The sequence below is a fragment of the Gouania willdenowi genome, chromosome 16 (assembly GCF_900634775.1).
Source record: "Gouania willdenowi chromosome 16, fGouWil2.1, whole genome shotgun sequence".
Taxonomy (NCBI): Eukaryota; Metazoa; Chordata; class Actinopteri; order Blenniiformes; family Gobiesocidae; genus Gouania; species Gouania willdenowi.
Genome location: NC_041059.1, coordinates 1585685 through 1601672, shown reverse-complemented (window position 1 = coordinate 1601672; position 15988 = coordinate 1585685). Strand labels below are relative to the sequence as shown.

Sequence of the window (15988 nt, the reverse complement as noted above, 5' to 3'; positions counted from 1 at the left end):
CTCAGAGTGGGAACTGTAAAAACTTTCTGCTTTTATTGTCTTTTGGTAAACGAAAGAGGTTTAAGTGACATCCTTAACTTTTCCTGTTTTTTTTGGAGAAACCAAAAGCAACACAAGTTGTTATTTTGACTGAAAAAGTTACTAAATAATGTAAAAATCAGGCTGAATGTTTCACTCCAATAGAAAACAATGGGATGTTTACAGGCAGTGGGGCCGTGTGACATCATCAGTCATGTAATTTCAAAGATTTTAGGTCACACTTGTAAAAACAGTGGAGGATCCCTAGAGAATTTAAAGTGGTGAGTTTCATTGACACAAAGTCTTCACAGCAAACCCGAAGCTACGTCACTCTGACCAGTTTGCCCTTGTGTGTGTGTGTGTGTGTGTGTGTGTGTGTGTGTGTGTGTGTGTGTGTGTGTGTGTGTGTTTCTAACTCTTTTCTATTTCCGTGCTTTCCTTTATCGAGACGGATGTTCCGCTCTGTCAAGGTTGTTCCTCCTCCGACTTGTTTTGTTCCATCCCTCCTCTATTATACGGAGATGCTGCAGCGTTCACTGTACGCATGGTAACAGCGTATTCACAAAGTGTTCCAGGATGTCAGAGGTTTGAACATCACGCTGTGAGCTCCAGGATGACGTGAGCAGGGTTCAAAGGTCAACACACTCACAGTGAAACAGGTAATAAGACAAGTCCTGATAACCTGACCTCAAACCATTTATAAAAGGACTTTGTGTGTTAAGACAAGCCAAAGCCTATTAATAGAATTACATTAACAAACATAACTAATATTTAAAAAGTACAACTATAAATATATGTTCACAGTTTGAACATATACAGTATATACAGTATATATATATATTGTATATATATATTAAAAAACCTACAATCTAAAAACCAAGATGACACATGGAGATAAAAAAGTAGATAGAATTAAGTAAGATTTACTAAGATTTAAAACGCAGACGTATTTCACAACCTTCTACTTGTTTAATTTAAAGTTGCTGGGAACGATTCTGTTGCACTGCAACATGATGTCAAGTCAATCAGAGAAACATGAGAAATCACGTAAGAATGAAGTAAAAACAACAACAAAAAACACTTCCTAAATATCAGAAACGTAACTTTAAACTTTCTACAGGTTTTGCCAATCAATTTTTTTCAGCAAATAAAAATGACTGCACTTGCGTAATGTAAAATGTAAAACTGTGAGCACCTGCAATTATTGTTGAGCTTTACACAGAGAGAAAAAAAGGAGAAGGTTAAAACTTGCGGCGAGTTGCTGCTGCTGCGCGCTGATGATGCGCAACACTTAGGGGGGTTGGGGGGCATGCCCCTCCTAGGAAAATTTAGCAAAACTGATGCTATATGGTGGCTTTTGGTGCATTATATTAGTGTAACTGTGGCTTTTCTTCTATTTTGTAGCACTTTTCTGAGCATGATGTATATTCTCACCTAGTTTTTGTTTGCATGATGCATTTACAAGTTGAAATCTTGTATCCATGGTAATGATGACATCACCTCTTTCCAGTTGAAAATGTACCAACTTATAGTATAGCAGTAGTATGGGTGCGTGGTCTGTTAGTAGTCCTCTGTAGAATGCTGTCTAGCACTGGAACATGATTTACATCATTTTTGTGTTGGTTTTGGTGATATTTTTAGTTGTATCAATGCACATAATATTCATAATGTATCTAACACAAGGACATTCATATTCATAGTATATCTTACCCTTACATTTGTGATTTTCGTAACCCAATACCCTGGACGCAGGACTTTTAATTCATGATGATATTGATCATGAATGTTTAAAAAAAAAAAAAACATATTCAATTCCATAGAGAAGAATTGAAAACTCCTTCAACAATCAGCTTTTTTCAAATTTGGTCTGTGAGTTATTCAGCAACTCTTTTCTTTGTTGAGTCTTTCTTAAAAAAAATGTTTATTTAATTTAGTTGAATGCAGTAATGTTGTGAATGTTAAAATTTATTATATTATTGGGGAAATATTTTGAGAGAATGATTTTTTTCCTTCAGTTGCAGCCGCCAGATATTAGTTTGGACCAGCAGAGGGCGCTGGTGTTTGGTTGGGATGCAGCTATTCTGTGCAATAAAAAAGAGATGCTATGCGCTAGCAGACAGAGCTAATAGAAAAACCTGACTTATACAGATATTCACGACATACTACAGATATTTTTTCGGTACTAAAGGGGTAAGAAATCATTTATGAACATGTTTATGATTAGAAAGAGGATAGTAGGTGATTCTACCCGCCGCCTATGCTTCTGGACATTCCTGGTTTTACACAATGATTCATATTTTCTCTGTCATTTTTACTTCTCCTGCGGGCCGAATTGGATGCTCCAAAGGGCCGGATTTGGCCCCCGGGCCATGAGTTTGACACTTGTGATTTAAGGGAACTAAAACCAAGATTTAGTCAAACTAAAATACTGAAATATTACTTTAAAAAATGTCTTTAAGTCAAAGAATCAGGGAGTGGTGAAGTGGCTCAGAGTATTAATGCGGTGCTAGCAGCTATAGCTACGTGTGAATGTGTGAATGTCAGTGTTTCACACGCTCAGTGTGGTCTCACTGAGTGACTGAACAGATGTGGGCAGATGTGCTGCATATCAGAGGAAGACGATGGAGTTTGATCTGTTTCAATATGTTCAATATGTTCAGGTAAGGACGTTGAAAAGATGTAACGATGGCGTGAGAAAATCAGTTTGAAGCAGAAACGTGAGAATACGTTTGGAATGAAACAATAATTGTGCACAATTACCAGGTGGAGGTTGTTTTCATACTTTAGGACTTTAAAATGTCTACGTCAGCCACTTTAGAACGAGTAAAAACACCAGAGTTTCCCTGAACGCAGCCTCAGGTGAGTTCATGGAAAGTCGTTCACGTTGCTTTCCCTCCGCTGGCTCTGAGCCAACTTTCCTGAACTCGTTAAAACTAAATCTGTAGAAATCAATGCAAAGATCAAACCCACGGCTCACAACTACCAGACAACAAGAGCTACAGCACAAAACTATATTATTGTGTGTTCTTGGTCTTTTTTATGTGTTTTTCGTTGTTATTTTAGAATAATTTTATTTGTTTTTGGAGTTTTTAATGTATTTGAGTCATTCTCTGTGTTAATGGGGTCATTTTGTGTGTTTTTGTTGGATTTTGGAAGAATATTTGAAAATGTTTTTGGTATCATTTGATGTGTTTTTGGAGTCATTGTGTGTGTTTATGTGTTTTTGGAACAATATTGTGTGTTGTTGGTATCATTATGTGTTTTCTGACTTATTTTATGTGATATTAGAATAATTTTATTTGCTTTTGGAGTTTTTTATTTATTGGAGTCATTTTGTGTGTTTTTGTTGCTATTTCATGCATTTTCTAAAAATCATTTTGTGGGTTTGTGGAGTCTTTTTTTTGCGCTTTGGCACAATATTGTGTGTTTTTGGTGGGTTTTTTTATGTAATTTTTGGAAAAATGTTATTTTCTGATGGAGTATTTTTATGTATTGAGTCATTTTGTGTTTTGAAGTAATTTGATGTGTTTCTGTTGCTATGTTGTGTTTCTTTGGAGTCTTTTTGTGTGTTCATGTTGTTATTTTGTGTATTTGTTCTCGGGGGCTGTAGGTGGTGGTCATCGGGCACCACTTTCACTTCATGTTTGAAGTGGATTCATGTGCAGCTCTAGTAAAACACCAGAACCACCTCATCTGACAGCTTTGATACAACATGGCAGTGCACACAGAGCAGGATGTAAATGAGAGGATTGCATAACGTGTGTGTGTGTGTGTGTGTGTGTGTGTGTGTGTGTGTGATGATACTCTCCTGTGATTTAACGGTCAGCTGCTTTTCTTTTCACATGAACATTAAAAAGCCAAGGATGGGCATGAGTGACAGCTGGACTCAGTCTCTGCGCTCTCTAGGGTTTTTAGCTGCTGTCACACACACGCACACACACACACGCAGCCATGGGATGATGATGATGATGATGATGATGATGAGAAGACTTAAACCCACAGGAACAGGTGACATCCTCAGCTTCACTTCATTTGAAAGAGAAACGCTAATGATGATGATTTCAGACGGGTCCTCAACAAACGTTTGATTATCTGCTGCGTGGAAACGTTGTTAGCTAACATTAGCATCTATAGATCCATCTTTAGCTAATGTTTGCATCTATAGATCCATATGGAATCATAGCTAGCATCTGTCCTCATTATTTTTCCACAGAGGAAAAGCATCTGGAGGCTTTTGGTTGAAATCAGTGACGGAGTCCCTGATCAATGAGAGGATGATGATTCTATGAAGGAACCAGAAGGTGTTTTGATTCCTTTCAGGAGCAGGTGCTCTGTTCAGGTGAAGGAAGTAAGGAAGGAAGGAGAGAGAGGACAGAATAAAACATTCTTCAGCTGATGGAGGAACATTTGATGTTTCCACGTGTGAAGACAGAGAGGAAAACCAAACAGAGGCGAGGTGTATTAGGCTGGAATCTGTCCTAATCTCCTTGAATTATTTAATGTTTAATACAGGTGGTTAGTCTGGAAGCGCTGACCACGCATTTGAGTTCTAGGGCGGCCAAGGGGGCGGGTCAAACATGCACAGGGTAACCAGCGGTTGGGCGTTTAAGGTACAGCCTTCTCAGTGCAGCCTCGGCTCTACAGACATGTGACAGTCATCAGAGTTGTCACTTGAAGTCGCTTTTCGCAACCTAGTCGCTGGAATCGTGCAAGTTGCGTTGCGTGAAGGGAGGTCGCTTGTCGTTGCATCATTTACATTGATTTTGAATGCAATGTAGTCGCCAGAGTCGCTTCAGTCGCGTTCGGTGTAAACGCATCTTTACATTTCTAAAGCTTCTTCTTGTTGTGGTTTTAGCGATATATCCAGATCTTTATAAACAGAACAGCAGCTCTGAACGTCTTCTCCGTGGAGGGCGCCATGTTTGTTTTGACACTGTTTGGCGCAGGTGATATGACGTTCTTTCTGTACGGCTCTGTTTGGCTTTTTTCAAACTGAGGGAGTGGGCAGAAACGGCTGCATTACCACACCCACTTTCTTACAAAAAGTAAGGAAGTGGGTGTGGTTAATCGCCAGGCTAGCAGCGTATCACTTCAAATGGTGACCATTCTTTCCTCTCATTCACTACCTTCATTTCCTCTCTCCCTTCTTTCCTTCCTTTTCCTCATCTTCCCCTCCTTCTTCTCCATCTGTGCTGCTCTCTTCTCCTTCCTCCATCTCTCATTCTCCTCCTTCCTTATTTCCTCCCTGTCTTTTCTTTCCTCTCCTCCACTCTTCCTCCATCTCTCTCCCCCCTCTCTCATTCCCTCTTTCCTCTCCATCCTTCATTTCCTCACTGAATTTGTCCCTTTCTTCCCTCTGTCTTCGCGGTTTTCACTCTCTCTTCCTTCCTCCTCTCTTTCCTTCCTTCCTTCTTCCATCTCCCCTTCTCCTTCCTTATTTGCTCCTTTCCTTCCTGTTCTGTCTCCCTTACTTCCCTTTCCTCATCTTCCCCTCCCTGCACTCTGCCTCCGTCTTCTTCTTTTCCTTATTTTCTTCTTTCCCCTCTCCCTTCCTTCTCTTTTCTCATCTTTCCCCCCTTCTTCCTTCCTTCTTTACTGCTTTCCTCTCTCACTCTCTCTTCCTTCCTTCCTTCCTCCCTCCATCTCCCATTCTTCTCCTTCTTTATTTATTTCTTTCCTCCCTCCCCATCTTCCCTTTGCTCTTCTTCCACTCTTCTTTCTTTCTTAATCTTCCTCAAAACTCATTCTGTCAAACCTTCTGTTTATTATTTCCTCTTAATTTATTCTAAACCTGTTTCCTTCCTGTATTTATGAATTAAAACATATTTATTTGGTTTTAATCTCTACCTGCCGAGTACGATCCATCGTGACCCAGGACACTTGACCTTTAAATCCCTTATGGAGCTCCTCCCATCCCGCCATCCTCCATCCCTCCATCACCAGCGTTTCCACTTCTCTGCAGTGGATTTTAAGGTCAACAGAGAGCTGTGATGGTGTATTTAATACAATCTCTCCTAATAATTGGATTCAGGCAAACTGACTAAAAGGACATCTTGATATTTCCCTGAATGTTCCTTTATAATGTAAAAAGTGGAATAATTAGCACATTCAGTGTTTCATGATCCGACCAAACAATCCTGAGAAGAGTTTTACAGTTACTGGGAAAAACCCTGAGTCAGCATTCAGGGAAAAGTGCTGAATCATCTTGCTGTCTTTAGATGTGCGTTTGAATGTGAATAGTTTTGTGCTTTGTGTTTGACAGACGGGGAGCGGAGGGTTTATTAAAACTTCTGCTTAACCTTCCTGAGAAACGCTCTGTTTTTCTCTCATAAAGAGTCATAAAGACCTCAAATGTCAAATGTTTTTGTTGCTTAAACTTGCGTCAAACTCTTCCTCGAAAATAAAAAAAACGACAAAGATGGCTAAATATAATGGGTCCTCACAAAAGGAGGATGTTTATGAAGCGGAAAGAATCTAAACTTGATACGAAGTCAAAAAGAGTCGAAACTAAAGTAAAATAAAACAAAAATAATATGAATTTTAGGCAAGACCTGTATTCGTTGGCGAATACTCAACCTGTATCTGGATTTGTTGACAAGTTATATAATGAAGGAAAAACAGAAGACTGACCTTGACCTTAAAAATTACCTTGTGCGAAAGTTGTTGTTCAATGGTACCAGACTGAGCACTGTATCTCAATTTTTTTGTGAGGTCATCTTTTTACTGGTCGGTCGTACAGCTTTGGTCCAATGAAATAAAATACTCCACTTAAGATGAGCTTCAAATTTGTACGATAAATATTCGTAGAGATATGGAAAATGTTGGTTTTTGACACTTGACGCATCCTTGACCTTGACATTTTGGCTCCAAAAAACTTGTAATATATATATATATATATATAAATATATATATTACTAGTTACTGGGATAAAAATGTAATATATTTGTATTACAATATTACTGTTTGTTAATATGTAACTGAGTCACACTACTTTGAGTTACTTTTGGTCTAGAACACTAATTATATCACACTGATAGTGTTAGAAAAACATTGGTCTAAGTTTTGTTTCAAATAATTGTAAACAGTGAGAAAACCAAGCAAATATGCCCTTGAATTAAATTAAATTAAATTGGTCAAATATTACGAGTTACTTTATTTGTAACTCGTAATACTTGACCACTTTTCACTTTTGTAATGAGCTACACTACTGAGTTACTGTATTACAAAAATAACTAGTTACTCCCAACACTGGACATTGTCTCTATGAGATGTCATTAGTGCTGCATTAATATACTATAGGACAAAGCAAATAATAACTCCTACGATTACAATGTTTCAAATGACAAATACAGTTACAGTAATCCTATGGGTCATTCCATGTCATTTCAACAAATGGTCCGCGCACTTCAGCCTAAAAAAAAACTAATTTTTTTACCAATTGCTCTGTGATTAATTCAATATTAACACTGTAGATTTTTAGTTTGATCTGATCAACACTTTTTGAGATATGGACAATTTAGTGAAGGTGTTGATTTACGCTCAGGAATAGAAAGATAAATATGGTATAGTAATAAGCTCCACCCACTCTCTCAGAATATAGAAATAGATCTGCTATACATCCTATCTGGTGGACATGTCAGCTCCTCTAAATAGTCACAAAGTCAGTGTGTGTTTGGGTCTGGAACATGTTTGGGTCTTCAGTAAACTACTCAGCATATGTCTCAGCTCCCTGTAATGTGATCTATTTTAAACTATGTACAATGTCCTCTGCTGCTGTTCAGTGTGTGAAGGTCTCACGCACGCACACACACACAAACACACACACACACACTAAAGGACTTCCCTGAGTTTGAAGGCCCAACTCATTAATGGTCGACTATCTCATCCCCTAATCACACACACACACACACACACACACACACACACACACACACACACACGCACACACACACACACACACACACACACACACACACACACACACACACACACACACACACACACACACACACACACACACACACACACAATCTCCTCCCCTAATCACACACTCACACTTTGACTTTGTTTGCCTTCAATTTCATAACGATAAAAAGGAAATTATGAGTTATTCATCCTGTGAAAATGAGCTCAAACATTCCCTTTCTTTCTCATTATCCCACGAGACCTTTACGATAACATCTATTATTACATTTTTACAACATCTTGCTGAAAATACCCTTGGTGTGACTTTTTATAAATCACGTTTTCGACGTTTTCATCCTTTAATTCTCAGGAGTTTGGAGTGAAACCATCAATTTCACCTGATCCAGATTGGAGCAGAAGCTAATTGACTTCTATCTATGTTTGGATTAGTGGTGCTTTGCAGGGAAACAAAGGAAAAGGGAAAATAACTACAAATGTTAAATAAACCACACGTTTGTATAACATCTTCAAGCTGTGCTGTAATTATCAAACCAAATTTAAGTCTTTATTATCCTTTAATGAGAGGAAAGGGGCGTAATGAGCTGCGGTCTCTGACACTAACCAATCACATGACAGCACTTTAAAACTTTGTATCAAAAATGTTTTTGGAGTCATTTATATCAACTGTTTGCCTCAAAAAAAAAAATCTAATTCATTATAGACTTAGTAATTCATTCATTAACAATATTTGACACGAGAAGCAACGTTTTTCCAGTTTATGTATTTTGTAATATGAAAACAATACATGAGCTTAAACAACTATAACAGTGTTTATTATTTCCATCACTGAGTGCTGACATCATGTGTAATATGAATAAAGAATATTATGATTGCATTGTTCACAAAGCACTTACTTAAATTTAACTGTGCTGGAGTTCCTGACATATTGGAAGTTAAAAATTAAAGAAAAATAAGGACACATACCCCGCCTCACTAAATTGTTCAAATCTCAAAAAGTACAGTATGACTATTGAATAGTTACAAAATAATAGAGCGTGGGACATTTGTTGAAATGTCATACAATGACCAAAATGTGTTTTTGTATTAAAATAAAAACATCACTTAGTCCAGAACATTCCAGAGAAATATAAACTGAACAGTGTAAAATATTTATAATATCTGTGGATATTATGAAATAAACAAAACAACTGTTGAAGATGATGAATTTCGTTTGAAATAGTTTTTCTACATAACAGTTAAGTTTGGTCAGACGATGCTATCTGTAGCAGCCCTTCTAGCCCCGCCCACATCCTCTACCACAGAGTGGTCGACTGTCACTACAATCATTTATCACTGACTTTGTTCATTTGTCACTCATGGATTTATTATTGGTTCTGAACCCTGTCTGAGTGTCAGTGTGGATTGGAGACACTGTCTGCTCCACCATTGTCCCTGCTAGCTGCTACATGTTAGCATTGAGGGGATAGCTGCTACATGTTAGCATAGAGGTGATAGCTGCTACATGTTAGCATAGAGGCGATAGCTGCTACATGTTAGCATATAGGTGATAGCTGCTACATGTTAGCATAGAGGTGATAGCTGCTACATGTTAGCATAGAGGTGATAGCTGCTACATGTTAGCATAGAGGTGATAGCTGCTACATGGTAGCATAGAGGTGATAGCTGCTACATGTTAGCATTGAGGTGCTAGTTGCTACATGGTAGCATTGAGGTGATAGCTGCTACATGTTATCATCGAGGTGCTAGCAGCTACACATTAGCATTGAGGTGCTAGCTGTTACATGTTAGCATTGAGGTGATAGCTGCTACATGTTAGCATTGAGGTGCTAGCAGCTACACATTAGCATTGAGGGGCTAGCTGTTACGTATTAGCATTGAGGTGATAGCTGCTACATGTTAGCATTGAGGTGCTAGCAGCTACACGTTAGCATTGAGGCACTAGCTGATACATGTTAGCATTGAGGCGCTAGCTGCTACATGTTAGCATTGAGGTGTTAGCTGCTACATGTTAGCATTGAGGTGTTAGCTGCTACATGTTAGCATTAAGGTGTTAGCTGCTACATGTTAGCATTGAGGTGCTAGCTGCTACATGTTAGCATTGAGGTGTTAGCTGCTACGTGTTAGCATTGAGTTGTTAGCTGCTACATGTTAGCATTGAGGTGCTAGCTGCTACATGTTAGCATTGAGGTGTTAGCTGCTACATGTTAGCATTGAGGTGTTAGCTGCTACATGTTTAATTAACAACATCATTTTCACACAACTGTGCTTTAGTTTTTCATCCAGTTTTTTTTATTAAAACTAAAATTAACACCCACAAAGCACAGCAGCAACAAATCAAACATTCTACCAACTTCAATGTTCATTAAAAATAACGATAAAATATTGGAGTCATTGTTGAGGATGTTTGGAAATGATCAGAATGTGATTAAAAAATAAATAAATTAATATAATTTTGAATTTCATGCTCATGCTAACAACTGAAGTCAATGTAAACATGTAATTTAATTAATGGAGCCAATAGATAATTGTTAAAAACAAATAACCAACATCTCCAAGTGTAACTTCAAATATTTGTGTCAACAACTGACCCCGACATTTGCTGTGCGACATCTATAATTTGATATGCTCTTTTCTTCAGTTTTTTTTAATGTTTTTGATGTGGTAACAACCTGAATTTCCCCTGGTGTGGCTAATCTTATACACTGCTATAGTTCAAAGTTACAGAATTGGAGTCCGATGGATTCCCCAGAAACTTGAGCCTCTAAATTAAGACGTGTTTTCAGTGACGAGTCAGCGCCAACTCTGGGAATCTTTTCCCAACTAGGCCAACGTCTCCCTGTGGACTGGGACTGTGTGACAGCCTCTGTTCGCTGGTAACGACTCATTTTTACTAATTCCTGCTGTGCCGCATCTATGTGGATACACACACACACACACACACACACACTGCTGTGTCAGCGTTACTGTGTCAAACAGACGTGACTTGGCTTGAACGCCCAGAGATCAGACAACTGGAGGAAACATTTGTCCTGACCAAGTTAGACCATACAGCTGTGACAACCCTGAGAAAATCAAATCAATCAATATCCTTTATTGAACAAGGTAAATAAGAGTGACCTGACCAAGATGGCAGCACAAAAAACCCACAAAATAGAGCATTTTTAGCTTTAGTTTCACTGTAAAAGTCATTGTGTGTAATTATGTTGACGTTTTGTTTGCCTTTAGAGTCATTTTGTGTATTTCTGTTCTGGTTTTATATGTTTTTTGAATCTTTTTTTAATTATGTTGCTGTTTTGTCTATGTATGGAGTCATTTTGTGTATTTTGTTCTCATTTTGTGTGTTTTTTGGCATTTTTTTGGATGTTTGTTATCGGTTGTGATGTTTTTTTTGTAATTTTGTGTGTTTTGTAGTGATTTTATGTGTTTTAGGAATTCTTTTTTGTTTGAGTTTTTCTTTTTGTGTGTTTTTGGTGTGATTTTTGTTTTTTCATTTGTTTTTGTAATATGTTAAGGTTAGCTTAGCACGTAGCAGCACTAGCTAAGTAATTGAGTCAAAGGGTGAGGGGACGGTGGTTTGTTATCAGGTTCATTATGAGTTGGAGATGATTAATTATTGGATCGTGTGTTGTTGTGTTTGTCTTTAATCATCAGTTGATATCTCTGGTTTCCTTCTGATCTTCATGTGTGGGTCATCACCCCCTCCGTCCTGACCTGAGGTCACCACCAGCATGGAGCTACAGGAAGTCACCAAAATGCTGTTTCCATCCTTTCATCCACCTCCAGGTGAAAGACTCCCATGAACGAATCCCATTCACACTGATCACAGCTGACCATTTCAACGTTCACACACACACACAGAGGGAGGAGGAAGAGGGGGAGGAGTCCTGACTCACCCATCTCTGGATGAGGGCGTCCCTCCACAGGAACGCTGACTGTGCGACGCAGCAGTTTGTTCCTGTGTGACTCTGAGCGCCTTTCGCGCATCAGCAAAGGATGAACCTGCACAGGGAGAACGAAAGAATACAATTCTTAATATAATGTACATAATATACAAATATTTGAAGTCCCATAAAACACAGTGACATTCTGTAATGTATTTGTTATAGTCGAAGTTTTCAGTGAAATGGTTCCAAACGTCTAAGACTTTAGGTTGGTTTTTCTTCTGTTGCACAATTTTTCTTCTCAATGTAAAAAGTGAAGCAACACTGCACCCATCAGTTCATGTTATGGTACTGCATCAAACAAGAGGCAGAAAGATTTGATCATGAATTTACAATATTAAAAAACACGTCGACGCAAATTTTTGTCGTCAACATTAACCATTATGTTACTAATCACTTTTTGCATCATTGTATATGTTACACACATTGTGGTTGGCGTGAATCTCGGAACGGTCATTATATTTAATTCTTTTTTTCTTTTTTTTGCCCCCACTGGTAAGAATCGATGAACAAATCCCTGTTATTGGTTCGTCTATGTGTAACGTGTCACAGCGCCCCCCAGTGGCAGAAAAAGCAGAGAAACACAACTCCAGCCGTTGAGTTCACTCAGTTTATTCTGAGACACACACTGTGTAATATTTCTTATGATAAATTGGCTCTCGTGGTGCTCACAATCAACTGGTTCCTCATTTTAAATGTTAACTCGTTGAACACAGAAGGTTTTTATTGATTAGCCGCTCGCTAACGTTCAAGATTATTGTGTGAATGCTTTACAGATTGTTTCAGATTCTTCTTCTTCTAATTCTTATGAATAATATTTGTATTATTATTATCATTACATTGTGTTTAATTAAGTTTAATATTTAGTGATTAATATAGTTTTTCCACAGATTTGAGTCTCTCTAGCGCTCCCTGGTGCTACAGAGGCTAAGTAAGAGCATCTTTCTCACGCAAATCGAAACGTGTCACCTGATCATTTATTTTCTGCAGTCCGTGTTAAAATGATAGAAATTAAGGAGGAGTCAAATTAAGGAGGAGTCTGGCCTTTCGCTTACTTTCGTCTATCCTTCTTTTCTTTTATCCTTTTTCTTTCTTGTGTCCTTCCTTCTTTCCTTCAATCCTTTCCTCCGACCTTTCTTACTTTCTTTTGTATTTCCTTCCATCCACACTTCTTTCCTTCCTTTGTTTATTCAAGCCTCATCTTGTGTTTGGTGCCCCCTATCTCGTGCGTGCGAAAGTGTAGAGAGAGGATGTGGATTTTTCCTCTCTTCTCAACGCAGGTGTTCCTCATCTCCATGATTGCATTCTGTCACTATTTAAGGATTGTTTGCTGGTGAATTGTCTTGGTTTTCCCATTCCTCTCTGACACTTTTTTTTTTTAGTTTTTAATGGATTTTGTAGTTATTTCAATATTTAGTTTTGTATTTTTCAGTGTCGTTAAATAAACTGCTGCTCCAAAACAAAGCTCGTTCATTAAAGATTCATTAAAAATAGATGAAGACAAACTGGAGATTTATTCTCTGCTCGGATTCATCAAAATGAATATTTTCTTCATCAACAAAACACACACAGGCGTGCGCACACACACACACACACACACACACACACACACACACACACACACACACACACACACACACACACACACACACACACAAGTTTCATGATGTTGACATCTAAAGGAATCGCTTCATATTTTTCATGGAGAACAAAGGCTAAAATATCAGTATTTATAGATAAAACAAACCACAGATCACTGCACAGTCCCTGAATTCATAAACGTAAGAGAGAACGAACATTAGTGAGGGCGGAGCTCAGTGACAAGACACGTGAAATCACAGGAAACATAGAACAACAACAACAACAACAACAACAACAAAAACACACGTAGTGACTAAAAAACCTGGGAAAATGTATCTGAATGTGAGCACTACGAGATGAAAGTCATAATATTTTGAGAAAAGTCAATTTTATTAAATTAAATTGTAATATTTTGTGAATAAAGTCATAATTTAATAGGAATAAAGTCGGAATTTAATGAGAATAAAATCGGAATTTTATTAGATTAAAGTCGTAATATTTCAAGAATAGTCGTAATTTTATGATATTAATACGATAAAGTCGGAATATTTTAAGAATTTTTGTGTAGTTTGTAAGTCATTTTTCTGTATTTTTATGGTTTTCTTATGTATTTTCTTAGTAATATTTGTGTATTTTCGTTATTTCATCTTCTGATTTATTTTGAAGATTATTGTTTTCATTTTGTATATTTTGCTCCATAGTTGTTGGAATTTTGTGATTTTTTTTGGGTGTTTTCTGAATAATTTTGTTGTTTTGTGTAATTTTTTCCATTTCCCTTATTCTATATGTAATTCTTCTTGTATGTTTGAGTAATATTGGTGTATTTTGTTGTTCTGAATATCTTTTATGTTTTTTTGTGGTCTTCTGGGGTTTTTTTGGGGGGAGATTTTTGTTTACATTTTGTATTATTTGCTCTATTTTTGTGTGTTTACTGAGTACTGTAATTTAGTGTATTTATTGTTGTCCTTTTGCGTAATCTTTGGTAATTTGTATGTTTTTGTGGAGTCGTTCTGTTTTGTTTTGTAGTTTTTCTGTTATTTTGTGGTTTTCTTCTATGTTTTTAGAGTAATATTTGTGTATTTTTGTTGTTTTGAGTATTTTTCATGTATTTTTGTCATCGTCTTCTGGTTTTCATTTTGTATTTTTTGCTCCATTGTTATTTTTTCTCTTTCCGTAGTCCTATGCGTTCACTTTGTGGCCCCCGGGCCACAAGTTGCCCACCTCTGAACATATTTCTAGTGGTAGATGAAGAGGTGTTTTTTGTGCAGTTAGTGCATGTTTTGAACACACACACCTTTGGAAAAAACCCAGAGTTTGTGACTCTTTGCTGTAATTATTTGGTGTTTTGTGTAGTAACTACTGAACTATAAATATCACTGGATTGGATTATTTTCATCTCACTGTGTTTTAGAGTTGCCTTTGTTTTCTTGTTCTTTAAAATTGGATTTCATCTCTTTCTCTCCATATTCTCAGAGGAGAACTGCGAGAGCATCTGATTTTTTATTAGGTTATAAAATATGTCTGAACTGCTGTAAACAAGACAGTGAGACTACGTTAGTGTCATATGCACACACGCCTCCTAAAGTCAGAGCACAATGTAAAAGTAATAAATCTCAGCTTTAAATAACCTCTCATTATGTGTTGGAGCGTGTTAAAAAAAAAAACTCAGCCGCAGTTTGACGACGAGTAAGACAAATGGAAAAAATACACAAAATTATCCCAAAAATACATGACAACTACAAAAATCCCGTAAAATATACAAAATGACAATGAACACATACATAACTACGCCAAAAACCTACAAGACAATTACAAATAAACATACACACAAATATATACAAAATGACAACAAAATTACTCTAAAAACACACAAAAATACAGAAAAGTATAAAACATGACAAGAAAATACACAAAATGACTCCAAATAAACCACAAGACAACTCCAAAAATACTGGAAAATAAACAAAACGACAATAAAAACACACAGAACTACTGCAAAAAAACACACAAGACAATTACAAATAAACATACACAAATATACAAAATCACAAGAAAATTGATCCAAAAACACACAATAAAACACAGAGAAATACAGAAAAATATGCAAAATGACAACAAAAATACAGAAAAATATATTGTAATATAATTCAATATAAAGATTTATATAAAATGTACTTGTTCAATTTAATTATTTTTGTAGAAGATAAACACATGAATAAAGATATGGGGTCAAAACAATAGCTAGAATAATACAAAATAATACTAATAATAAATAAATAATATTGTAATTGAATAATAATAACAGATGTTATTAATAGAGGACAAACAAAAATAAATAGACAAATAACAGCCAATAATAAATCAATAAAGAGAAGAGGAAAATCATGCACAAATAAATGAAATAACAATAAAAACAAAGATAAAGTTCCCCATAAATAAATAAAACTACATCGTCTGCATCTAAAGAAACCGTGGGGGCTGATGATGATGATGATGATGATGATGAAGTGCTTGAAGGTAAA

General features: G+C 36.8%; 1 protein-coding gene across 7 annotated transcripts in view; it reads right to left on the bottom strand.

Moving 5' to 3' along the window:
- The window catches only part of syngap1b (synaptic Ras GTPase activating protein 1b), a 137375-nt gene that overhangs the window by 78274 nt on the left and 43113 nt on the right, over positions 1–15988 (bottom strand). For all 7 annotated transcript variants that reach the window (XM_028471027.1, XM_028471028.1, XM_028471033.1 and 4 more), the window contains exon 3: positions 11838–11943. In XM_028471027.1, coding sequence (XP_028326828.1) covers positions 11838–11943 — 106 coding nt within the window. The remainder of the gene's footprint in view (positions 1–11837; positions 11944–15988) is intronic.